At 40.4% G+C, this 27,991-nt stretch overlaps 1 protein-coding gene across 1 annotated transcript; it reads right to left on the bottom strand.

Moving 5' to 3' along the window:
- Positions 1 to 360: 360 nt before the first annotated feature.
- LOC113069664 (zinc finger BED domain-containing protein 4-like) lies at positions 361 to 27,749 on the bottom strand. The gene is made up of 3 exons (XM_026242833.1): positions 27,470 to 27,749; positions 26,127 to 27,089; positions 361 to 701 (listed from the first exon to the last, which is right to left on the bottom strand). The coding sequence occupies exons 1-3, from the start codon at positions 27,705 to 27,707 to the stop codon at positions 361 to 363; spliced, it is 1,542 nt and encodes a 513-aa protein (XP_026098618.1). The 5' UTR covers positions 27,708 to 27,749.
- Positions 27,750 to 27,991: the final 242 nt, after the last annotated feature.

The following is a 27,991-nucleotide window of genomic DNA, read 5'->3' as shown; positions in this document are numbered from 1 at the left end:
CCTTTGCCAGCAGGGTCACAACCTCAGCACACTTTAGCGGGGGTGGAGTGCAGGCACTCGTCTGACTCCAAGTAGCAAAAAGAGCATGAGAAGGCGAAGCGTTCTCGAGCCAGCTTTGCATGGAAACTGGCAAGGGTAGAGGGGAATGACAGCGGTGAGGAAGCACGTTGGCAACTGTCATTCATGGCCTCTGTGGACCCAGAGGTAGAGGAAACAGCTCTTTTAGTGAAGGTTTGGGTCAGTGGTGGAACAGAAAGAAAATGAGAACAAAGGATTCTGCCCTGGCCCTCCTCCCGGGGAAGGAGTAGTCCTCCTACCATCTCCTGACGAGCTGACTTCTCCAACTTTGGGTCACCTGTCTCAAGAACGCTGCTTGGCCTGACGTTTGGCAGGTTTAGGGACAGAGACGGGCTGCGCTGCCCCACTGCAGCTGTCTCCTCGCAGGGGTGAAGGCTGCTGCTGTGGCTGAGTGGGAGTGGAGGAGGCTGCAGGCAGGCACTCTCGGCGATGAGCAGGCTGGGGTGGCTGCATCGCAACAAGCGCTCCACTGGGAGAATCCCAGCCTACCCCTTGGTCGCTCCGCCATCGAGGGCAGTGAGGGCAGAGGAAGTACCAGAACGGTTTCGGGCAGTTAAAGGTGCCTTCTATGAACTGGTCACTTCCTGGTGCACTTCCGGGAAGACAGGAACCAGAGGGGGGTACTGGCGATCAGCACGAGCAGCCCCCAGGAACCAATTATCCAGCCTCATGCGCTCGCGACAGGGTGGAGGATTCCACTCAAGCCCGATGCTCTCAGCTGCCCGGGAAAGCACGGCCGTCAGATAGGGATCAGACTCGGGCAACGCTGGCACTCCTGAGGGAGGCAATGCAGCCGTATCCTTATCTCCCGAGGACTCAAGCCCACCTTGTGATGTGGCGATCAACATAACGTCCTCCTCCCAAGCCCTGAATGAGATGTCAGGAGCCTAAAAGAGGGTACAGTAAACTCATCTGGACACTTAACCGGCTACGGCGCTTGTGAGGGGGGTGTGGCCCGAGGAGGCTGGCTTGTTGGAGAAGCCCACACAGTAACCCTCAGATCACCTAGGCCACCAGCCGAAGTAGCCCTCTTATGAGAAAAGGAGCTAGAATGGGATGTGGCAGAGGGGACTCTATACCTTTTAAGGTCATCGAGTCTCGATCTTAACACCAAAATTGTTATGTCCCCGCAATGAGAACATGAGCCTTCCACAAACGCAGTCTCAGTGTGCTGAAAGCCCAGACACGTGACACAGCAATCGTTGTCATCACAAGGAGCGATATACCGACCGCATCCAAAAACACACTGGCTAAATGACATCTTTAAAAAGACACAAACTCAGCCTATTCTCTTTTAGCTCAAAGGAAATAGCTATTTTAGTTGCTGAAGCACTAAGGGGAACACGGGAGCTGACGCAGGAAACCCAGACGAACCGCTGAATTGCCCCGTCACACCAACACCGGTTGATTCGTTTGTACCACTCCAGTGAAGCAGAAAATGATGTGCTCGGCTCTGAATTGAAAGCTTGAATGCAAGTTGCTCGCGCTGCTCCTTATATACCTGCTCTGAGGGGCAGAGCTCGCGATGCAAATTCCGCAGACCAAGGTACTCTGCGTACCATTGGCTCGTTTTGTAACCACTCAAAAGTGATTGGGCTCTCGGGCGAGATCCCATTCATCAGACTCTTTTTGACGTAATATAGAACGTGACCAACTGAAAGGGAACTCAGACATTTCAGTCGAGAAGCACTGGGAGTGAAAATAAGGGCAATTCATCCGCAATCTAACCAAACTAAAGTCACAGTAAAGATCTGCTCTTTAACAGGTCTTTGTAAACAGTTTCTAATGTGTTTGTGTGTGTTCACTGCTGTAAACTTTGTGTGCACTTTGGATGGGTTAAATGCAGAGCACGAATTCTGAGTATGGGTCACCATACTTGGCTGTATGTCATGTCACGTCACTAATTCTTATATTATTGTTGCACATGCTTTTACATTCTTAGTGCTTCTATGACTGATTTGATGTGATGTATGACTTTCTACATCATCTTGTTTCATGATCTTGTCTACATCCAAATCCGCTCCAAACCCAAAGACCAGGGGCCCTATCTTGCACCCAGCGCAATTGACTTTGTACACCGACGCATGTGTCATTCCTATTTTGCACCTGCGCAAAGCGCGCTTTTCCCTCCACAGAAGCACGTCGCTAAACTAGTGAATGAACTTGCGCTCCCTGGGCGGTTCAGCGCAAAAAAGGAGGCGTGTTCCGGCGCAAACAATCCCTGGTGCTATTTTGCTGTTCCATTAAACAATTGCGCCACTGACCAGAAAAAACCTAGTCTAAAGTCAGTGGCGCGTTGCGCGTTGTTCATTATGCTATTTTAAGGGCGCATGCTTGACCATAATGTATAGCGTGCACAATGCGCATACACTTTGCTCATGTAATCTACACAGATGCAACAGTTATTTTTGCAAATCATAAATTGTTACACTAAAAAAATATTAACACATGAGATGACGGAAATCATTGTGGTGTGCCACGAAGATGTGAAAAAATAGGCATAAATCTAGCTTACAAATTATTCAGGCTAATTGTAGTAATTAAGGATCAGACCTGTTTGAGGTCATATATGTATATAAGGACATCTGACAAATTGGTTTGTCCGTCAAGAACCAGGAAATAAAATCGATGAAACAATTGTGGCTATTTCCTCCCACGCCTGTTTAACCGACGCTATTTTGGGTGGGTTTCTCCCATCCCCATACAACACAACTTCTCTGTCTTTCACTGCTCTTACAAGAACATCAGTCTCCTCGGCTGTGAACCGCTCCTGGCGTGCGCCTGGTAAATACGCCATAATAATAGCAATCCATAATGGAACTTGCGCACCTGCTTTTAAAGGGAATGTTGGATGACGCTCTGATTGGTTTATTTCACGTTACGCCCAAACCACACCTATGAATAATGAAGCTACTTCAGACCAGAGCCATATAGAGAGAGAGTTGCGACAACGGAAGTTTGAAATGTTTGGTTGTCACGTGATTCGTGTAGACTTCAAATAGTTCCAGGAAGTGCGTTGGCGGCCATTCAAACTGATAGAGTAGAGTGACAGAACTGCGGTTTCTGGTAATAAGGAGTCAATAAATGCATTTATTTTATATATTTATACAAAACACTGACATATGTATGTAGCATGAGTATGTAGTTACAGCGATGTTGTTTTTAAAATATCAAATCGGGTAATATTTGAGGATTAGTGTTCAATTACCGTAATTTTAAAAATGTATTTCAGGCTAACGTTAAGTTTTATAAACACGGGTTGCTGTTGCCTTTTTACGTTACATATTGTCCATTTTTTCACTGATCTAATGTTAACTCATGTCATATTGATGACTTTCAGGTAGTACAGAGACCGGCTGGTGACAGGTGATTTTCAGCTCACACCGCACTATGGGTCAATTAACTGTTAGCAGCAGTAATTAGCATGTTAAATAAATGTAAAATGAAGCTTACTGTTTATAATTCTTACAATTACATATAGTCATATAATTATGTATTATAAATAATATACCTATTATATATAGTATAATTCTTACAATACTTATTCATGTACACAATATATTCAGGTTTAAAACAACTTATGCATACTCGTATATAAACATGTACACTGCCATTCAAAAGTAATGATGCTGAAAATTCAGGTTGGCATCACAGGAGTATATTCCATTTTAAAATAGAAAACAGTTATTTTAAATTGTAATTATACAATTAACTATTTACAGCAATTCATGAATAAATTTCTAATCAATTTAATAGCATGACAAGCATTTTGTATGTGTCCTTTCTTTAATGTTGTCCTTGCATAGTCTCCACCGTGGTTTACTGTGCTGCATGGGGATGCTCCACTCGGTCAGAGAAAGGTGTGCGAATGTATGGCTTCCCCGCTGACATAGAGAGGAAAAAATAATGGTTGGCTCAAGTCAGCAGGAGCAATCTAAATACAAATAAAAATTACAACAACAAAAAATTGTTAGGTAATTATACTTAAATTTATTTGCACTTTTTTACATTGACAATGTTTTACTAGAAATAAGGAACAAGCAAACCCTTGCAAAACCCAGGGAGCTGAGACTCACGGTGAGACATTGCAGGGAGTCATCAGTGTTACCTATAACTGTGCATTTAACCACCATGTGATATGTACTGTATGTGCGTAGACAAAAAAAAAGGTGTGTGTGTAAACAAAACTGAAGTCAGTATGCAGACAAATTGCGGCAAAGCAATTTGTCATGACCAAAAAATTCAAGAGTAGGCTGAGGTCAGATGCTATTCCCACAATCTTTGTACATCGTCCTGTGGTCAAAAAGAGGAGGGCCCTGCTCCACGATGCACCCCTAGACCTGTGAACATACAAGAAATGGCTGCTGATTACAGCTGTTATTTCAGGTGATTCATATATAATAAGTACAAACTCGTACTAGTTGAAGTAAAGTAATGTGATATTTTCAATATTTAAAATTAGCAAAACCATGTATTCTACCTCGATCAGTTTCAAAGGTTGAGGAAAAAAGAACGAGGACACTCAGAGAAGGTAAAGTGACAGTGAAGAAAAAGGACATGGCTAGAGAGGAGAGACAGGGACAGGTGACACTGCTGAGTCAACCAGCAGCAAGTCAGCCAGCAGCAGTCAGCATTCCAGTGAACCATCAGCCAGTTACCTGGGATTATTAAAAAAAATTAAGAGACAAGAAAAAAAAAAAAAAAAAATCAAACAATGCAAAGGCAGCACTAAGAAAAATAATGAAAATTCAGCTATCAAAAAAAAAGGTCCCCTCAGCTCTCCTGACCTGCATCCTCACTGATGCTCCATCCCAGAACAGTTCAGTGGCACCACTAATCCTCCACCCACCAGAACCCACAGAATGTTACAGTATGTTACTTTTATACACTAACAAGTTTAAGTATATAATACTTTATTATTATATAATATAGACAGGTAATAGTAAATGAATCACAATGACTAAAAACACTCCACCCATGTTTTTGCAAACTCAATTCACTCTAAATGTATATCAATAGGGTGCATTTTATTATTAAGTAATTTAATACGTGTAATAAGGAACAAACTTTATAACCTCATTTTTACCACTTCCACTCTCCGCTGTCACACGTTATATTTAACGTAATAGGCTATGTAACGTTAGCTAACTTTCCCCACCCTGGAAAAAAATATGTTTATACTCCTTTTTTTCTAATTGCAAACACGATGGATGAAACTGAATTATGAGAACAGATTTTACAATTATTAGGGTGGTCGTTACTAACTTTATTCAGCTCCAATCCTAGCCTAATCTGTTAGTTATCTGATAACAAACCTTAAATCTACTCATTTAATGAGTGATAATCAACTAGAAGGTTTTAATTTGCAATTTATTGTTATTAAGATGTACTGATAATATTCAATCTTATTATTTAAACGTTTTACCTGTTAAAAGTGCGTCGCGAACGGTTTGTTCTGCTGCATCTCTACGGCGCGGCATCGGTTTGCTGCTACTTCCGGGAACTATTGAGAGACTCCACGAGCCGCCATTGCTGTAAAAAAAGCGTTCCATTGGAGTCAATGGAGTTGTCGCAACTCTCACTCTATATGGCTCTGCTTCAGACCAACCCACTTTAGATTTGCGCCGGGCGCAAGAGCCATTTATCCCGCCGGGAAAATAGCAACAGCGCCGAGACCCGCCCACAAAGTTACTTGCGCTTTGCGCTTTGACACTTGCGTTTCAGATCCTTAAAATAGGGCCCCAGGTCTGTTTTGACATTTATTTATTTTTTTGCTTTGTCTGTGGCAATCCTGATGTACATTACCATATGTTAAGAAAAGTCCAAATTTGAAATGTAAAGGTTCAATAAACATTTAGAAAAAAAAATGCATATGTGTTTCAATGATTATGATATAGTATCATACAAATCAGGCTGTTATAGCTCATAGTTAGAATATGAAAAAAAAAAAATGCTCAGTTTTATTCAGAGGCCCGAACTGAGAAAACCAAATACAATTTGGTGCAGATAATTACGTTTAAATGGTCAAAAAGTGATGAAATTCTGATGCTTGTAATGAAAATGAATGATATCAGACATTCAGACAAAAGACATGCAGCAGATTGTGTGCAACAGCAAAGTAACAACACTTGGTTGATCATTTAGAGGCTTTAGAAATGTGCATATAATATACTCTTTGATAGAGCAGCTTTATAGGGTTAATCTGTCCGTCTGTTCTTGTGATTATCATCGGCTCTGTAAAATTCATCTTCCTTTTTGTTGAGTCACATTAATGCCAAGACAACAGATTGGGTTGTTCTTGATCCTGTCCAACTGGAACTTAACCTCCGCCTTCCCAGCAGGCCTCTCAGTCTCTTCCTGCTCCATGTCTTAGACAAGGTGATTGAAATCATGATGAAAATACAAAAGTACAAAGCTGAATAATATTATAGAGTGATAGGGTTTGGTATTCAGTATGTAACTGTTAGGTTATTTAACTGTAGGCACTTTTATGTCCCAAGGTAGGGTTATTCATTCATTTATTTAATAATTCATGCAGTCATGCATTCATTCATTCATAAATAGTTTTGTGCTTCAAATAAAAAAAAAAGTTTAAGCATGACTACTAGATCTGATACTACACATAAATGTGGAACAAGTATGATATATGTAATGCAAAATAATAATAATAATTAATAATTAATAATAATAACTAGAATGTACATTTCCTGAAGAAAATGTGAGTGGTGCTTGCAGTGACAAAACTCGCCCCTCTGTTGCTAGGGTGTTACAATGAGGCTGCTATGGTGGTTGCTAGGGTTCCCAGTGTGGTTACTAGGGTACTCTGGGTAATTGCTATTGTGGTTTCTAGGGTACTCAGGGCGGTTGGTAGGGCCGGTGCTAGGATTCTCAGGGTGGTTGCTATGATCAGTGATGGAGTACTCGAGTCCTGGACTCACTTTTCTTTGGACTCGAGTACGACTCGAGACTCGACTTGGACTCGTGGACTGATGACTCGTACTTGGACTCGGACTAGAGGATATATAAAATCAGACTTGAACATTCATTACATTGTTTTTGACTAAAAATGTTATAAACTTAAAAATGTTATATTTCGTGCCCAAGCCTCACGCTAAATCACTCCGTCACTCACACACAAATGCTCTCTCTCTCTCTCTCTCTCTCTCACACACACACACACACACACTCACACTCATTGTAATATGCACGTTTCTTTTTTCGCCGAGTGTATTTCTGAAATACAGTGTTAAAGGATTAATTCACACAAAAATGAAAATTTCCTAATCATTTACTCCTCCCAATGCCATCCAGGATATCCATGGCGTTTTTTCTTAAATTATGTTTTTTTAAGGAAAACATTTAATGATGTTTTTTTCATATAATGGACTTCAATGCCTACCAACTCAGTTGGTTGCTATTGTTTCCTCAAAAAAAAAAAATAAATAAATAAAAATTTTCAATTGGGGACTCGAGACTCGACTCGGACTCGAACTCTGGTAATGGTGACTCGACTTGGACTCGACTCAGACTCTTCTTTGGTGACTCGGACTTGGACTCGGACTTGAACACTGAGACTCGACTCGGACTCGACAGTTGGTGACTCGACTACAACATTGGCTATGATAGTCAGGGAGGTTGCTAGGGTGTTGCTATGTGGTTGCTAGGGTACCCTGGGTGGTTGCTAGGGCGGTTTCTAGGGTCCCCATGATGGTTGCTAGGGCCGTTGCTAGGGTACCCAGGGTGGTTGCTAGGGTAATCGGGGTGTTTGCTAGGGTGTTGCTATGTGGTTGCTAGGGTACCCGGGGTGGTTGGTAGGGCGGTTGCCTGGGTCGCCATGATGGTTGCTAGGGCCGTTACTAGGATACCCAGGGTTGTTGCTAGGGTGTTGCCATGTGGTTGCCAGTTGGTGACTCGACTACAATACTGGCTATGATAATCAGGGAGGTTACTAGGGTGTTGCTATGTGGTTTCTAGGGTACCCTGGGTGGTTGCTAGGGCGGTTTCTAGGGTCCCCATGATGGTTGCTAGGGCTATTGCTAGGGTACCCAGGGTGGTTGCTAGGGTAATCGGGGTGTTTGCTAGGGTGTTGCTATGTGGTTGCTAGGGTACCCGGGGTGGTTGGTAGGGCGGTTGCCTGGGTCGCCATGATCGTTGCTAGGGCCGTTGCTAGGATACCCAGGGTGGTTGCTAGGGTGTTGTCATGTGGTTGCTAGGGTACCCGGGGTGGTTGCTAGGGCGGTTGCTAGGGTCCCCATGATGGTTGCTAGGGCCGTTGCTAAGGTACCCAGGGTGGTTGCTAGGGTAATCGGGGTGGTTGCTAGGGTGTTGCTATGTGGTTGCTAGGGTACCTGGGTGGTTGCTAGGCAGTTGCTATGATAATTTTGGTGGTTTTTAAGGTGTTGCTAGGGTGCTCTGGGTGGTTGCTAGGCGGTTACTATGGTAACCTGGGTGGTTGCTGGATAGTTGCTATGGTAACCGGGTGGTTGTTATGATGTTACTTGGTGGTTGGTAGTTGTCACAGATGGTAACCATGTAGTTATGATAGAGTTCTTAGCCCAGAACAGCTGGCAGCTGCCAATGATGATATTCCAAAGGCTGCTCGCCAATATAAACCAACCCCCATGCCTCTACGTTGTACTGATGCGGAGATATAGATCTTGCAAAATGGTTGCTATGGTACTTTGTTTGGTTGCTAGGGAGTGGCCTGGCAGCTGCCAATGATGATACTCCGAAGTCTGCTTGCTAGTATTAATGATATAAATCGACACTCATGCCTTCATGATATTCAGATTTGAAGATATCTCTCTATGCTTTGGATCACTAGGGAGCTCCAAATGGTTGGTAGGGCATGGCTATGAAGTGTTGAAAGTGATTCGTGCTTGGCCATTTGCTGCCCCGAGTCAAACGAGCCCACCACATTTCTATCAAAAGTTATTCAGTTTATATTTTTCAATGGAAGTCTATAGAGCTTGTTGCTATGGGGCTCTCTATGGTTGCCAGGGCGTGGCTTGATAGATTCACAGTGATCCTGAGAGACTGATTGATTTTCTGATTAAATTGAGCCCACCCCCTTGTCTCTATGACATTACGATCCAGAGTTATGTTCAATACAAAATCCCTATGTAATTTCCCATAATAGGAAAAACACACTGTTTCATGGGCGATCCCTCACCATAGAATGTCAATGGGGCAACTTTGGGGGGCTCTTGTGCCCCAGGGCTACAACTTATACCCAAGTGCGGGGTATGTTCTCGCAAAGCCTGATAGCCTCTCCAAATGTGGTGATTCACATGTTTCTGTGAAATTCTCTCTCGGAGCTACGATCCGTCAAAGTTGGCCGCAATGTTACGTCTATGGGTTATTTCGGCCATTTTTTCGCCCGATGTACGAACATCATACACCTGATCGCTTATAAAAGTCATAGCACGCATCTCCCGAATAGGCTGCACGATTTGATGCCAGTTTTGTTGGTCTGTGACAAAAGCTGCGGGACAAGTTACGCGCCGAAGTTTTGGCGGAAGAAGAAGAAGAATAAGCACGGAGTATAGTAATAGTGATGCCTTGCCTCCGGCAAGCACCACTAACTAATAATGGGTTTTAAAGCTGAGTGTTACTTCAAAAACCCTAAATTTTTTGAAGAGCTGCAACTCTAATAAGCACTTGAAGACAAAATCATAAAACACTCTTTTCAACCCTAAAGCCCTGAAGTTTAGTCAAAGCCCAAAACAATTGTGATTGTTTTATTCTACGTTGAGACCTTTCAAATTATATATACGGTAACACATGAATGTCTGAGCTGTATGATGTTTTGGACGTGTTGGAACATTAGACATACAAAAAAAAATAATAATAATGAAATAATTACTTATCAGCACTGCTTAAAGGTGCTGTAGGGAACTTTTGTAAAAAAAATATTTTTTACATATTTATTAAACCTGTCATTATGTCCTGACAGTAGAATATGAGACAGATAATCTGTGAAAAAAAATCAAGCTCCTCTGGCTCTTCCCAGTGGTCCTATTGCCATTTGCAGAAACTCCATCGCTCCCGGTAAAAAAATAACTAATCAGAGCTGCGGTCCGTAACTGTCAGTGTATGGGTTGTTGTTCCCTGGGGTTCCACTAGATGTCCTCCTTGCTCACGGTGTCTGTCACCAGATCACTTCCTCCTTCCTTATTTGGTCACCTTCCTCCTTGTTGTGTAATTGATTGTCCCCCACCGTTCTCTTGTTCCCTCCTTATCCTTCTGTCTATTTATACCCAGTCTGTTTTAGTCTGTGTTACGGAGTCCTTGTTTAATGTAATGTTATTTCATGTCCGTCATCCTTGCCTTGCTTTGCCTTGCCCCGTGTTCGTGTCCTGTTTATATTCCGATTTGGATTCTCTGGTTTTGACCCTGCCTGGACTGTTTACCCCTTTGGATTATCCCTAAATAAACGACTACCTGCAATTGGTTCTATCTCCGTGCCTCATTGCATCACGTGCCGTGACAGAAGGACTCCGTCAACATGAGAACCAGCGGTATGTCGTTTTTCCGTTCCCCAGCCAAGATGGCGGAGAGGCGAGTCAAGTATCTGAGGTTGACTGCCCTCTGCCAAGAGGGCAATGAAGTGGGTGCCCTGGCTCAGGTGTTCTGGTCCCTGGCCGAGGGCATGGGCTATAACGATGCGGCCCTTAAGGACTATTTTAATGATGGGCTGGATGATCCAGTGTCTCAGGATGAGATGGCGCAATTAGAGACACTGGAATTCTGGGAATTCATGCGCTACCTGCAGCATTGGTGTCGGTGGGATGCCCCAGCCACTCCTGTCTCTACCGGCGGGGTGGTCGTCAGCCCAGCACCACAGCCCAGGATGGCTATCAGCCCAGCGCCACAGCCCAAGATGGCCGCAAGCCCAGCGCCACAGCCCAAGATGGCCGCCAGCCTAGCGCCACAGCCCAAGATGGCCACCAGCCTAGCGCCACAACACAAGATGGCCGCCAGCCTAGCGCCACAACACAAGATGGCCGCCAGCCTAGCGCCACAGCACAAGATGGCCGCCAGCCCAGCGCCACAGCCCAAGATGGCCGCTAACCCAGCTGATCCAGAGGCCGAGGCGGTGCCCGAGGCTGATCCAGAGGCCGAGGCGGTGCCCGATGCTGTTCCGGAGGTCGAGGCGGTGCCCAATGCTGTTCCGGAGGTCGAGGCGATGACCGATGCTGTTCCGGAGGCCGAGGCGGTGCCCGATGCCGAGGCGGTGCCCAATGCTGTTCCGGAGGCCGAGGTAGTGCCTGATGCCGAGGCCGTTCCCGATGCAGTGTCTGAGACCGTTCCAGAGACAGTGCCCGAAGCCAAGGCACTTCAGGTCTTCACAGACAGTCCAGAGTCTAGTCAGATTCCCGTGGACTCTCCGGAGTCGGGTCAGGTTCCGGTGGACTCTCCGGAGTCGAGTCATGTACCGGTGGACTCTCCGGAGTCTAGTCAGATTCCCGTGGACTCTCCGGAGTCGGGTCAGGTTCCGGTGGACTCTCCGGAGTCGAGTCAGGTTCCCGTTCGAGTCAGGTTCCCGTGGACTCTCCGGAGTCGAGTCAGGTTCCGGAGGACTCTCCGGAGTCGAGTCAGGTTCCGGAGGACTCTCCGGAGTCGAGTCAGGTACCGGTGGACTCTCCGGAGTCGAGTCATGTTCTGGTGAGTCATGTTCCCGTGGACTCTCCGGAGTCGAGTCATGTTCCCGTGGACTCTCAGGAGTCGATTCAGGTTCCGGTGGACTCTCAGGAGTCGAGTCAGGTTCCGGTGGACTATCAGGAGTCGAGTCAGGTTCCGGGGGACTCTCAGGAGTCGAGTCAGGTTCCAAGGGACTCTCAGGAGTCGAGTCAGGTTCCGGGGGACTCTCAGGAGTCGAGTCAGGTTCCGGTGGACTATCAGGAGTCGAGTCAGGTTCCGGGGGACTCTCAGGAGTCGAGTCAGGTTCCAAGGGACTCTCAGGAGTCGAGTCAGGTTCCGGGGGACTCTCAGGAGTCGAGTCAGGTTCCGGTGGACTCTCAGGAGTCGAGTCAGGCTCCGGTGGACTCTCAGGAGTCGAGTCAGGTTCCAGTGGACTCTCCGGAGTCAGGGCTAGTCACCGCTGACCCTCCAAAGTCAGGTCTAGTCACCACTGACTCTCCAGAGTCAGGTTAAGTCACCAAAAAGACACCAGGGGGTTACCGGAGTTTCGTAGTCCCATTGGTACGGCCGCAAAGAGGTCAGCTCCGCCTTGGGGGGCTCTCGTCCTGACCACATGGCTATGGTGGTCTTCCGCTTGGACCTGGGGGGCCCTCGCCCTGACCACATGGCTGTGGTGGTCTTCCGCTCCGCCCTGGTGGACTCCGGCCTCGACCACAAAGATGTGATGGTCATCTGCTCCGCCCTGGTGGACTCCGGCCTTGACCACAAAGATGTGGTGGTCATTCGCTCCGCCCTGACCATACTGTTGTGGTGGTCCTCTGCTCCGCCCTGGTGGACGCCTCAACATGCCCTCCTTGGACTTGTTTGGTGTTCTTGGTTTCTGTTTGGTTTCTGTCTGTTTTCCCTCAGTAAGTCTTGCCCTCCATCCCTCCCCCTGAACCTCCTCCGGTCCTCCTCCCTCCTGGTCTCCCTGTTTTATGTTTACATTTCTGGTGTTTGTTCCCCATGTTTTTCTTTTCCAGCCCTCCGTCCCTCCCCCTGAGCCTCCACCTGTCCGCCTCCCTCCTGGTCTCTGTGTTGTGTCTTGTCATGGAGCGTCTGGGAGCCGCTCCGTAGTGGGGGGGACTGTCACAGTGTCTGGGTTGTTGTTCCCTGGGGTTCCACTAGATGTCCTCCTTGCTCACGGTGTCTGTCCCCAGATCACTTCCTCCTCCCTTATTTGGTCACCTTCCTCCTTGTTGTGTAATTGATTGTCCCCCACCGTTCTCTTGTTCCCTCATTATCCTTCTGTCTATTTATACCCAGTCTGTCTTAGTCTGTGTTACGGAGTCCTTGTTTAATGTAATGTTATTTCATGTCCGTCATCCTTGCCTTGTCTTGCCTTGCTTTGCCTTGCCCCGTGTTCGTGTCCTGTTTATGTTCCGATTTGAATTCTCTGGTTTTGACCCTGCCTGGATTGTTTACCCCTTTGGATTATCCCTAAATAAACGACTACCTGCAATTGGTTCTATCTCCGTGCCTCATTGCATCACGTGCTGTGACAGTAACTTTGTTTGTGTTCAAAATGTAGATAATAAGCGAGTACACCATGAATCCATTTTCCAAACCGTGTTTTTGGCTTCTCCTGAATCACTAGGGTGCACCTATTTTAGATTGCTTCGGGGGTACCGCGAGAACAGAGAGAAGTAGTTCTGGCTAAGATGTTCGCAAGCAGTTCTGTTTATTAACCACTAGAGCGTCAAAAGTTCCCTACCGCAGCTTTAAGATTTAATCAGTGGCCACATGCATTGTAAAGATATAGTGTTTTATACAATACAGATCGTGCCAAAGTCGCTTTACAGTGTTAAACAGAAAAATAGTTTGTCAATAATGCAAGAGGAATATCTTTAGAAATATCTAGACCATAATCTATCATTTAGATCTAAATATATCCCACATAGAGCTTTAACACACAAGTTTCATAGAACCTCCTAGAGCCATGTGACGGATTACACCCCCCCCCATTCCAATTATAATCATCAACCCATCCCTTAATCGCTCCTCTTCACCAGGGTAAGAGAGGGGCACAGAATTAGCCAGGTTATGTTATATGATTGGGATTTGTATTTATTTATTTATTTATATGTTGATGGGGAGCATCCCACCTGTGGTACGCTCTGGTTTTAGGGGCACTACTCTGCACTTAGCCATACAACAACTCAAAGTCTCTCTTCAAATAATATGATTTTTTTTTTTTTTTTATTAGCAGCTTTTTCTTTAAAATAATGCTTTTCTATTAGGGCTGTGAATCTTTGGCAAGGCAGCAATTCGATTCGATTACGATTCATAGGTTTTCGATTCGATTCAAGAACGATTTTTGCAAATTTAGAATGATTCAATTCGATTCGATTCACAATTAAATTTGATTCGATTCGATTACAACGATTCGATTCTGCATTCACGGGATTATTGAAATGCTTCTACTAAATTATTGAAATGCTTAGTCAGGGGGCAAATTACAGTAGCATTTATGGTTAGAGAACCATAGGTTAGAAAAAAATAATAATTTTTAAATGCTAGTTTAATGATGCGAGATGGCATAAGTAAAAATGTATGTAAACCAAGTTTTTAAAAAAAGACCTTAAAGAGTATTATGTATAAGATAAGATTTTGTCACACCAGGGGCGTAGCCATAATTTCAGAAGTGACAGAAATGTCAAATACAAACATTTTATGTATGTAGCCTATATAATAAATATAATAATAATTATAATTATTATTATTTTAAAGGAATTATCTTATTTTTTAATTACTTTTAATTAGCTGTAATAAATCACTGCTGGACAATAATCAATCATTTGTAATCGATATTTTTTTCCTAATGGCAATGATTGTTTTATATACTATTCTACATTTAATTAGCAATTATTTAAATTTTCTGCACATAATAAGGTAGAAAATATACTTTATAGTTTCTGTACTGTAATGAATGTCAATCAGCACGGCATCGTTCATGAATTGTTTGTGTGTTTTTTTTTTTTAGTTTCATAAGTTCATTCTGCTTTTATTCAGTTTAGCTGAAGATATAACCTGGCACGTCTATAAGAGCGAGATCGCTTCTATTTCAGTGTGAAAACATCTTCATCTCTAGGCTATTTAACCTTTCCTCCATCAGCGGATGATTCTGAGAGAAAACGCGCCAGATGTCTGTTTGCTAATGAAACAAACACTACTTTCATGCATCTGATTATCAGATAAATCTCGCGCTCTTATTTCAATGTCGTTGTTAATGCTGTGGTTAATTTTAAAAGTCTCCTTCGTATATTCGGTTCATCCGCATTACATTTCTGCTCCTTCCATGCAATAAAAAACAGCTGTCGAAGCCTCCGGTAACTCCATCGGTAAGATGCAGAGAGCCATTGACAAACTACAGAAAAGTAAAACTACTTCATGTTAGCATTACTGGCCACGAGTCCTATAGATCACACGTCAGCTGCGTCAGAGACGAACGGAGCGCGAGGGCAATCCTGTGACAGTCTCAGGCGGTTAACAGTGGAGCGCGTGAAGGACAGATAAGAGGCACAATACACGAACACTCTTCAAGGTATCCATTAATTAGTGCGTGTAGTAATTTAATGTGTATACATTTTGAAAGCATTGAATCGCTATAGAAATCGCGATTCATTCGATTCTTAGCATTCTGAATCGATTACTGTCCAAGATCGGCGATTCACGATTCAAAAATTATGTTTCAAGATCGATGCATATGTATTGACAGGGTTTATAATCGATGCATCGAGAAAACGAATGAATCGTTACACCCCTATTTTCTATCATCCTTGTTCTAGTCCCATATCAGTGGCTGCTTATAAATCCCACACCAAAGAATGCTTATGCACCTACACATGTAGATAAACAAAGGTGAATCTCATGAAAACCTTCACATTATACTCTCAACCACAAAGACAATTAAGCACATTTTCACACAAACTCACAACTGTAATGTATGTATCTGGACTTTCTTGTAATTACCAGTGTGAATTCTCAGTAAGTTTGCATTACATTTATTTAGGTTTAAATGCATTGAATTATTAAGACAATAGCCTACTACAGCATACAAAATAAAATAAACAGTGTAAAAATAGATAGAATATAAATAATTTTTTTTACTCTTGATTTAAAAAAAAAAAGACCCAAAACATGTTCTTGAGTGGTTTTGTGAGATTCATTCACACGTGCACATATGCAGATACACATGTATTGTAATATTTAGAATTTAAAAATAATAGTAATTATAATAATTATATATATATAGATAGATAGATATAAAGGTCAAAGGATCCTGAAGTCAGAGAAAAATGAATTCAGTTTTTTTTAGTGAACATCCCAGTCATGTCAGTTCTAATTTACACGTATGTTCAGTACATTTCAACAGTTTTGAGAACAAATCACAATATGATATTGGCTTTGCCGTGCTGTGCCGACTATTCTAGATCCAACAATGACACTGCAAACTGTAAATAACGTATTTAATGTAAAAACTATTTATTTATAACATTAATGGCGATAATGGATGTTAACCAATTCTAAAAGTGGGCGGTTACATTGACCTCTTAAAGGGAAAAACAAACTGTTTCAGTCAAGCCTAGTTCACACTACACAATTTAAAACATTGGCAGATCAGTGTGCTGTTCAGACAACATGACTTCTTTGCTGTCTTCAAGTCATGGTTGGGTTCACAATATGCAACACTATGTAAATGATTCACAACAGTGGGTCACACACTAAACAACCTAACAACAACTCTGCCACCCAGCGACTCTATCCTGTCCCCAAATCACGGTTTTGTCACAAAAACACATGTGAGGAGTTGAAAGGGAATGACGCGATAACAACAAGTGAAACAAGAGTTCATTTGAAAATGAAAATCGGGAAGAAATTAGTGCTTCAAGCTGTTTTCATTATGAAAAAAATTGCTCCATTACTTGTTTCCAAACTTTTCTTTGTTGCTGCTGCAGATTTTCTTCTGATGACCTCAACCCATGTCTTTTTTCTCTCATTGGCCTGACACAGTGTGATGTTGAGTCGGCTGACCGGTCCAGATATTTAGTATGCTAGATGTTTGTTTGGTGTCAGTGAAGGATCAGCGAGCCTCTTTGATGTGTCATTGAGTAGTTCACATATAAATATTGCTGAGCGCTAATCACCTGCTTATTTCCCACAATCTTAAATTGGGCTTAAAATCCTGTAGCATGAACTAGGCATACGAGGACAGGAAACAGGGAGAGAAAAGATTTTAAATCACTGAAATGTAAATTTGTCTGAAAAAAAATCTTTAATTATATTATAATTACACCTCTGGAGACATGATAAAAAATAAATAAATATAAAACATGTCATGACACCCCTTTAAAATAATATCACAATGTAAAAAAAAAATAAATAAATAAATAAATAATAAAAAAAAAAAAAAATATATATATATATATATATATATATATATATATATATATATATATATATATATATATATATATATATATATATTTAAAACAAAATAACAACAGTATGCAATATGGTTATTTAGCTAAATCAAATTTCTTCCTATTTATTTTTTAAATAAAATATGAAACATGTGTACAGTGTCAGTTTATTCTCACAAACATATGCTTTTCCACGTACTCATGGTCGTAGCCACCTATGAGGTTTCTGAGGTCCAGACCTCTGTATTTTCCCTATACTATTATATGCTGCAAAGATATAGCACAGCACCAAGATTAAACCAAACTCCACATCTGAGTTGCACCACTCGTCAGTGTCAAAAAATATTTTAGATGACCAGTCAAATCAAAGTTGGTGGGCTTTATGTTCACAGAAGCAGCAGAGTGAAAATTTCAATGTGATGCTTCAATTAGAAGCCATAAAGTGCGAGATAAGATGCAAAAGTAACCAAACATTTAATATTCATCAGCTGTTTTATTACAGAAATGTTAAATTACTGAAAAATAATCAGTAGTAGTCCTATATTGACGTGATTCATGTAATGTGAACAAGAAACTATTAGCGAAGCTGTTTTCATTAGGCATATGATTAATAATGAATGTGCACATCTTGTGAATTTATTAAACTCAATTATGCAGCTTTCCTGGTAGCCTTCAGTAAAGTAATGTGTTTAATCAAATGTTTCATAAAACATATAAATATCAGTTAACCATTTGTTTACTTTCTGCACTGACTAATTTAAAAGATTATAAATCTGCCCACTGACAGTTTTGAATTGTTATCCAAACGTTTTGTCTTCAAATTTGAATTTGATGGATACTCAAAATTCTAATTGTAATTTGACTGACCTGTGGGGGATGGATTTGGGACCATGGCAATTATAAAACCTTAGCTATGGCCCTGCATATACTGTATGTATTTAGAAAAATATAATGTAAATGTATTATACATATACATGAATTCACTACACTGTTTGTGCGTGCAAACTATGCTGTTATGCTTTTGTGAGACTATGCTGGTTGTATTTTTGTTGCACCTGTGTCTGCAAAAGTGTTTGACATTGTAAGACTTCAGGGGAAGTGAGCAGGACTCTTGGCAGCACGTTATCTAAAGCACTAGCAAGTGGATTAATGCTCCTTTGGGCCAAACACAATCCATTGTCCTGTTACACTACAGCAGAAAACCCACTTAATGTAATATCTGCTCTTTAACCCAATCAGAATGAATTATTATAATGCAGACAGACTGACGACAAAGCTACTCAAAGCTAAAAAAATCAAAGAAAAATACTATTGCTTGGAATCAATAAATATGAATTTTACATAAACGTATAAAAGCACCCTGGCACATATTCCTATGTAGTCGGCATGCTGTTGAGCTGTATCACATGCATGTGCTTTTGTAACGACTTGATGCATTTATTTATGTTCAGAAGGAGATACGAATCCTGGGAGATTTATTCCCTCCCAGTTTCAAAATTATTATTACTATATTTTTTTTTTTTTTGTAATTTATTAATTAAAAAGCAGCCGGTGTTTCCTTTTGAGCTCTTTCCATGGGCAGAAATATTGACTGAGGCGTTGACTGTGGTGACAACACACAAAACCAAAGTGGAACTGGATATTTGTGATCTTTAATAATTCATTGCCAAAACCCAACATATCAAGGAAGCAATTACTGTTTTGTGGTAATTGGTTGCATATTGAATTACTGTCGTTATACCTCATGCCATATGTATTTTATTTATTTATTCATTTTTTTTTGTTGGATAGTGTTTCTATTTTCCCAAGTTAAAACCTGGTGACAGAAATGCATTATCCAGATATTGCGTCACATACAACTCAATGACCCCGCTGGCTCCGTCATGTTACGATCTACACATGATGTAGCAGTTTAGCATCAATGAGTGATTGGTGACCACAGATGTGGTGCTTCTGATCTAATGCTTAGGAATTTAGGCTGATAGTACAAGCTTGATCCAAGGCAATTGGGATGACTGTGAACCCAGATAGAGTAAATGGTCTTTGAGGTAAGAATTGCTAAAACTATCAAGACTGAGATAATACAAAACATATCCTAAATATGATCCTAAACATACGCCTTAGGTGATTTGAAAAGAAGCAAACGGTTATCGAAAAGAAAAATGCTTTGAAGAATTGCATTAAAACCAAATAGTTTGAAAATACAGAAAAATATATATCCTTCAGAAATAATTCTAATATAGAAACATTGATTATTATATACAAGTGGTGAAAACAGTTAATGCAGCTTCACATTTTTGTATATATGCTATATATATATATATATATATACATATATATATATATATATATATATATATATATATATATATGCTATTGTTGTTGGACACATTATGTGACATGAAGCCCCCTGAATTGAGGTGCAGGTTTAATATTCAGACACTGAAAGCTTCTGCTGCCCTTCAGGTGCTCTCAGATGCCAAGATACAGTAGCAGATCTGGCTCTCTGCATTGGACCATATGGTCAGATATGGATAATCTTTGGCACAGATGTGTGATATGAAAGTGTCCCATGAGCAACAACTCGTCATGTTTTCATTCAACAGACTTTTCTAATAGATTAGAAGCAGAGAAGCCCAGTAGACTTCCTTCACTCACATCTGATTTATAGGACGGGTCAAGGCAATATGTTAGACAGATACCCAACTGCTTGCTAAACACTTCTACAGTACATCACAGCGTGCACTTCCACATAAATACAGGCCAGAGCATTTTATTTATTTATTTATTTTTGCATCTAAACTTTCTTTATTTTTTATTTTTCACTTAAATTCACAGTAAAAATTGCTGACACATTGCGTATTTGGATTGCACACTGATGCCTATTTATTCATAAAAAATAAAAATAAAAAATATAATTATAACTGTGTATTTTTGTTGTGTTAACTTTACAGTGTACTGATAACCACCATACTAATCATATGTGATGTCACACAGGCCTCAGGAATTGCATTTTTATTGTTATTTACTGCAAATGTATATGCATTTATCCCAGTGAATTCTGGGTCTGCCTTATCCAGATGCTGCCAAAATATGGTACTATTTATGCATAGTACCACTAATATGCAGCCTGATGACCTTTTGGAACAATGTTTTAATCAAGAAAAGGCTTTTATTATTCATAAAGAGGGGTTTAGGACCAAACTTTTTGGTGTTGATTGCAAAAGGCAGCTGACCAAGCAAATAATAAACAGTGTATCAAAATTAATAGAATTATAAATGTGTGTGTGTGTGTGGGCATGTTTTTGTAACATATCAGGACACAACTCTGTTTAATGACATGGGTATGACACAGGTATTACAAGGAGAGGGTGACTTTTGAGGACATAACCCATGTCCCCATTTTTCAAAACGCTTATAAATCATACAGGATGAGGTTTTTTTGAGAAAGTAAAAATGCACAAGTTTCCTGTGAGGGTTAGGGTTAGGGTTGGTGAAGGGTGATAGAATATACAGTTTGTACAGTATAAAAACCATTACGCCTATGGGATGTCCCCACTTTTCACAAAAACAAACGTGTGTGTGTGTGTCTGTGTGTGTGTGTGTGTGTGTGTGTGTGTGTGTGTAACCAACTGTTTATTTGTGATCAGTTGTTTTATATAATTGCAGATGTGATATTGATGTCTGCAGGAGTCTCAATATAAACAACCGTACTCATTTAATGTAATTTATTTATAAAGCTAATATATATATAAAAAAAAGAAGAAAAGAAAAGAAGAAAAGTTGACCACTGTGCTGTACAGAAAGAAAAGGGTCAACCTAAAAGAAACAACACAATTTAGGTTAAAATAATACTAAAAATTAAAATGTATTAAATGCAAAGGTAAAAAGATGGGACTTTGACTTAGGTTTCTGCAGTATTTGCAGTATTCTGCATTGTCCGTCTCTACTGCTAACTGCTTCTGAAATGTCGACCTTCCTCTTGAACTAATCCCTCTTTATGTGAGGTAGCAGTAGTTTGTGTGACTCCTCGGATGAAGGCATTTGCACACCTGGCCTCAGATGACATTCACCCATTTTTCTCCAGCCCACACCTTCTCAGGGAGCAGAAAGTTGCTTACAAGTCTGAATAATTAAGGTGAGATGTTGCAGCAGCCATTCCATGTTCCCTCTCAACAGATGGGCTACGTGGGCTGCAAGGTTAGTGTGCAGTGACGATGAGCAAATCCATGACCCTGAAACACTGCAGCACAAATCAATGATCTGTTTCTCATAGGTTGACATGAGGAAAGGACTGACGCATGCAAGCTAAAATTATTTTGTAATAGTCAGTCCAAAGGAAATCTGATGGCAGCTTGTGTTTAAATGATATTTCACGTTAACATGCTTGCTGCATCAGTCTAATTGTCTGGACTGTGTGTTTTTCTCTTTTTCAGTCCACTGGGCAGTTTTGCATCATAAACCTTGTGCAAAAGTACTACACTTTATTATTTAAAGCAGAGTAGACATTATATACTAATTATATTAAAATATTACATTTAGATGCAAACTGAATTTAATGTTTTAAGGCACTTAGTTGCATGTTAATTGCAATTACATGAACGTGTATATAGTATTACATTTAAAAAATATTTCAAATGAAATTAGCTTATTTTTTGAATGTTTCTGACCCACTTAAAGGTCCCCTGAAATGCTTTGAAACACACAGCATTATTCTATGTGTTGACATCATTTTAACTGAAACAGGAAGACAGGATGGGACTTATCAAACAGCCCCACCCCTTTTTTAAATAGCCAATAGCGTTCATTCATACCACAGTTTGACCTGACTGTTGAGATCCACTGAAAAATCACATCCATATTGCTATAAAATATAGCATTCTGTGTAGAATTCAAATAGGTCTGATACAGGCACGTGCACACATAGACATCAAAGGGGGCTTGAGCACCTGCCCTTTTTATTCCTGGAGAGAAAGTGCCCTTTTTTCTGGGGTGTTTTTTTTTTTTTTTTTTTTTTTTTTTTTTAAATATATATTCCACAGCTTCCATGTCAAACAAATATATTTATTGAAGAATAGTATATCTAAATATCAGGTCAGGAGTTCTGAAGCGCTCATTGAGAACCGTTTCTGTCAGACGCGTCTGATTCGTTGAGAACCGAGGAGCTGATGATACTGCGCATGTGTGATTCAGTGTGAAGCAGACTGACTCACAGCTCGTCTGAACCGAACTGATTCTTTTGGTGATTGATTCTGAACTGATTCTGTGCTTATGTTATAAGCGCGGGTAAACTGAAGGCTTGAATTAAGGACAGTCATCGCTAATGACATTACATCGAGCGCAAAAGAACCGGTGAACCGTTTTTTTTTTTTTCAACTGGTTTATTTGATCGAATTGTCCGAAAGAACCGGTTCACTTGAGCACCTGCTCCTTTGCCCCAAAAGTGCCCTTTTGTCAAAGCAAAATTTCCTCGAATTTTTTTTTGTAATAACATACCCTTTTGTGAATGCCTGCCAACGCCCAATCATAATATTATTACAATTTATTAATAATAATTTAGTCGTAAATAAAATGACCAATATGTTGACCTTTCACCTGACACGGAAAATTCCTCAGGCCGCACGCGCATTTTTAATTGTATTTTCAGAACCGTGGCAGCTGGTAAGTGGTGTTTCATTCTCAGCGAAGTGATTTTGATGTTTATTTACTTATTATTATTTTACAAGAACGATGTGATGTGAGAACATGCAGATATGTTACTGTGTGTAGCCTGTAGTGTAAAAGTAACACTAACGTTAGCTGTTTGAGGGAGAAAGGTTTCACAGGCATCGAGGGGTCTGGTCTTTTTTATGTTATTTGACTAAACTTTTATTATATTACAGTACTTATTTATTTTTTAACACGTTGAGTGCCTTAAAAATAATTATCACAACACTGGTAAGGCTTATTCAGATTTTCTCATTCTCTGAATTATCATTATAAAAATTCAGGAATTAATTATATAATTATATTTTAAATGTGTCGCAATTTTTTTTTTTCTCAAATAGCAACAGTGTTTACAACAGCAAGACCACTTTAGCCTGTAAACTCAATAATATCTCTCTGGAAATAAATGTAAAAATATCAATGTCAATAAAAAATGCATGATATACCTGACATCAAAGTGCACTGTGAAGGATATGAATAACAAATGGAGCCTGTCATTTGTTTACATTGCAAAGGTGTTCAATTTTAGACAATAACAACTACAACAGTAATAATAATATTAATCACTATATTCCAGTGGATCAGTTTTTTATGTTTTGTATCAATATTTAAGGTGGACTTATTGATTAGGTGCAAGAGTAGTAGTGATGGTTAAAATAATAGTTTAATGCTGAAACAGAGAAGAAAAAGCCATCAGGTTGGGACAATTTAAGACATTTCAGTTTCTAATCCCAGAGCTATTATTATTTTAAACTTAAAATTGTCTTCTATATTGTTTCTTTGCATCAAAGCATTTGCTGCTGTATCAATACATAGCCATCCATATCGATACGTGAATCCGCAAGGAATGCATCACAATATATTGCTGTATTGATATTTTGAACAGCGCCATTTAAAACCTTGTTCCATGTGCCCCTTTTATACTTTGAGCACCTGCCCCTCCAAAGGTCTCTGCACGGCCCTGGTCTGATATGTTTTGTGGTCTGCACTGACGTGCGCAGGTGTTCCGCTCCATGCTATCATGTCTCTGGACCGGAGCAGTGTGTATGTGGTGTGGTGGTTAGCGTGACACCAGACTTCTTTTTCCTCAATGGAAAGTATATTTACACTGTCTGAATCATTCCTTGTCCCCTATATACAGCACTATAAAATACTATCATAAAATACAGAAAATACTAATTCTGTAAACAAGTCACTGATTACAGACGCGGCTTCAGCGTCTATTTATGGTGTAGGGGCAGGCCCTTTGGATTCTAGAAAGCATTTGATTGGACAGAAGATCTGATGAGAAGTTGAAGTGGGTTGTGATATCATGAAAACCCGTGATCCATTTTAGCGGAAGTGAGAGACTGTAAGTTCCCTTTCAAGGGGCCTGTTTATAGTCGCGCCGGTAGTGACATCAGTCGCTGTAGCCGGCCTACATGGTGGTGTTTTTTCAATGTATGATTCAGACACAGGTCATGAAGATATTTTCGCCATAGCAGCCCCTAGAGGACGTACTGTAGTGTCTCGTTCCCTGTTCCCTGTTAATGTTACATTCATAACCTGAGACGTTTTGAATACTTATATCTCCTTTATGCAAATGTTGTCATTGTTTTGGAACACACCAGCTTATTCATAACCTTAAGGCTTACATATTATACTACATGCTAAAAACTAAAATTTTGATTTCATGGGGACTTTTAGCAGGATGTAAGTACATCCTAATATGTAATTTTACATATTGTCTTTAAAAATATAATTAAAGTGTAATGCTGAATAAACGGACAAGAATTTATGCCACTTCTATTCAAACTTGTATATCATGTATTGTAATAATAAAGGTGATTTGACTTGAACCTAGATGTTCCTCTTCATAGGTTTACTTGCTTCAAAGTCGTTGCTATGGAAATGATATATATACCATGGCGGGAAGATCAAGGAAAGAGTCCACTCAAGGCACCAAAGAGACATACAGGAGCAATGTTCCCTCAAAGCTGCAAAGCTATCAATTGAGCTACAGGAACACTTCAATTTAACAATTCTAGTTAAGTCCAAAATAATTGCAATGATCATGCAAACCTCTATAGAGTTGGTGTCATTATAGCAGCGGTTCTCAATTCCTGTCCTCGCGCCCCACTGTTCTGCATATTTTGTACGTTTCTCTTATTGCTTCAGATGTTTGTTCGAACATAAGTGCCCTGCGAAGTAGACATCACAGTATAATCCACCATGATTCCAGTTCGAGGTGAACATTTACGTTCCACTCAAAGTCCATTGAAGTGCACGAGACTTGTATTTAAATTATATTGATTTACAGAGGTATATGTCACACTTTTCCGTGTGTGCAGACGAAAGTTGTGCAATGCAAATCCGTGAATTAATGTTCCTGAAGTGAAGTAAAATTAAATTAAATTTCAACAGATACCTGCAATCCAGTACGGAGCAGTAAACACTGTGTAGAGACCATGTCAATCGGAACACAGTTCATGGCATGCACAGAGCTCACTTCTAACGAGTTGATTATCTGAATCAGGTGTGTTAACAAAGAGGCGTGATGACTGGAATTAAGAACCACTGCACTATAGAGTTTGAACTGGTGAATGTGGTTAACAGGTTTCATAGAAATAATGTTTTGTGTAGTGGTGGGCAGAGCGAGGCTTCATGAAACACTGAAACAGTTGAAGCAAAGTGCCGTATTTGTTTCGAGGCTTCGAAACTTTACCGACACCCGTCTCCACGGTGACACCTAGTGGCCAATTGCCCATGTTATCTGAAACAACTTTGACAACAAGCCATTTAAAAATAAATAAAAATATTTTGTTTTCGTTAATGTGGTGATATTTTAAAATCCTATAATAATATCCTATATAATCCTATATCATAATAATAACTAGGTTATTTTGGTCATGAAAAATGAATAAAACAAATAAATCCACAATGGTCTAATTTTTTTTTTTTTTTAAAGATTTTTATTCAAAAATATTAATTGCTCTGCTGTGGAAGGGCTTAGCCTACTTCTTTTTTTTACTGATAATTTCTCCAGCCTTAGAAAAAATCCTCTCACAAGGGACACTTGTTGCTGGCATGCATAGTTATTTTTTAGCAAGGACATACAAATGAGGAAAAATCACAGCTCTCTCTTTCCAGTAACTTAGTGGATCATGGGTATATAACCATATTGGTTATATTGATAAAAAATAATATGACAGTTGTGGCCAATACATTACATACAGTAGTATGGTCATTGTGGCCTACCTAATTGTGCAGTTGATTCCTGTGCTGATTGGCCTTTTTTCCGCGATAGCTTGTGCTGCAACATCCTGTAAAGTGGTATGAGCTTTGAAGCAGACACTCTCTGTTCCTCTGACAACTCTGTCGTTGCGAGTTTGAAAGGCTGCAGTAGTGACAATGATTCTTGTATAATGTTATACTCAAAACTTGTCAGCGGAGCAGTATCACTGTTTAAATTTGATAGCGCTGCACCCACTGGCTCTCGTTGCTCATACAAGCGCTGCAACATGTCGTAAGTGCTGTTCCATCTTGTGTCCACCTCCTGCATCAGTTTCAGAGCTGGTCTGCCCATCAAGCCCTGCATCTCCACAAGCTTGTCCTTTGCTTTGCAGCTGGATCTAAATAACCCCACTATCTTTCTGGCTTTCTGTCGTATTTCATTGATGAGTGGGGTTTGATCTAGGGCCTTTTTAACAATTAAATTTAAATTGTGGGCAAAACATGGGACATGTCGAAGGTTCAGTAGCTGGGCACTTAAGATCATGTTGGATGCATTATCAGTCACCATACACTGAACTTTGGTGGTTATTCCCCACTCGGCCATTAGCAAAGCTTTAGCCTCCATGAGATGCTGGGCTGTGTGTGTTTGGTAAAACCTCCTTACACCCAGTACAACAGTTGCCAGCTTTGCCTCTGGTGTTATGTAGTGGCAAGTAACACCAAGGTATCCGTCCATATTAATGGAGGACCACATGTCAGCTGTAAGGCTAACAAAATCTGCCTTTTTTAGGTCCTCCATTGTCTTCTCCTTAGAAATGTTGTACCTTTCGGTTACCATCGTTTTAAGTGCCTTCCGGGATGGGAGGACATAGCTTGGATCAAGTTTGTTCACAAAAGCCATGAAACCCTCATCCTCCACGATAGTGAAGGGCTGCAAATCCTTTACCACCATGTCTACAAGAGCCTCATCCAATTCCCTCTGTCTGCCTTTTAAAAGAAAATAAAGATAAAAGATTAAAAGTACTTTCACAAAACTAAATTTCAAAAAAAATAAAAGCTTTTTCAAGTTTGGAAAAGTTTATGCTCAGTGTGCAAAGACAGATCAAATACAATATAAAATTACAACAATTAGGAAAACCAAAATGTTGTCTTCAAGCCTATAAAAATATCTATGTAATACAGTGACTAAGTTTGTGAGATGTTACATTTACATATTCAGAGTGAAGCTGTTTTCAACATGATTGGGAGTTTTGGAAAAGATTGACGTTACGTTGTAAGGCTGGTAGACACAAGCCTAAGTCTATTTAAAACTATGGACTTTCTAAACAGTGTTACATGAAGTACATATTATATCAAACAATGTATACCTTGTTTAGATGGCCCAGCAGTGTCAGTAGCAGGCCTAGGTACAGGGGGAATGTTACCATCCTCTGCACACTGCAAAATGGCAGGATGAGTGCTCCTCAAATGGCGCATCATGGATGATGTATTGTTGAAGTAGGCTAGCTGCCTATAACAATACATACATCTCACTTTATTTGGGGTTTCCAAATGGAAATGCTCCCACACCACAGATTTACGGCATCTCTTCTGTGGAGCCTCCATTTCTATCTATTCTATTAATGTCTATATATATCTATCTATCTATGAATCTATATATTTATGAAAGTATATATATATATATATGAATCTCTCTCTCTCTATATATATATATATATATATATTAATATATGAATCTATATATAAATTTATATATCTATGAATCTATCTATCTATATATATATGAATCTATCTAAATTCTATATCTCTAACTACTGTGCTATCTGTCAATATCTAACTTAGCCTATATAAATGTGTCACTATATCTATCCTAACTATCTGTCACTGTC

The sequence above is a fragment of the Carassius auratus genome, chromosome 5 (assembly GCF_003368295.1).
Source record: "Carassius auratus strain Wakin chromosome 5, ASM336829v1, whole genome shotgun sequence".
Classification (NCBI taxonomy): Eukaryota; Metazoa; Chordata; class Actinopteri; order Cypriniformes; family Cyprinidae; genus Carassius; species Carassius auratus.
Note: the sequence above shows the minus strand (reverse complement) of the source record. Positions and strands in the feature narration are given on the sequence as shown.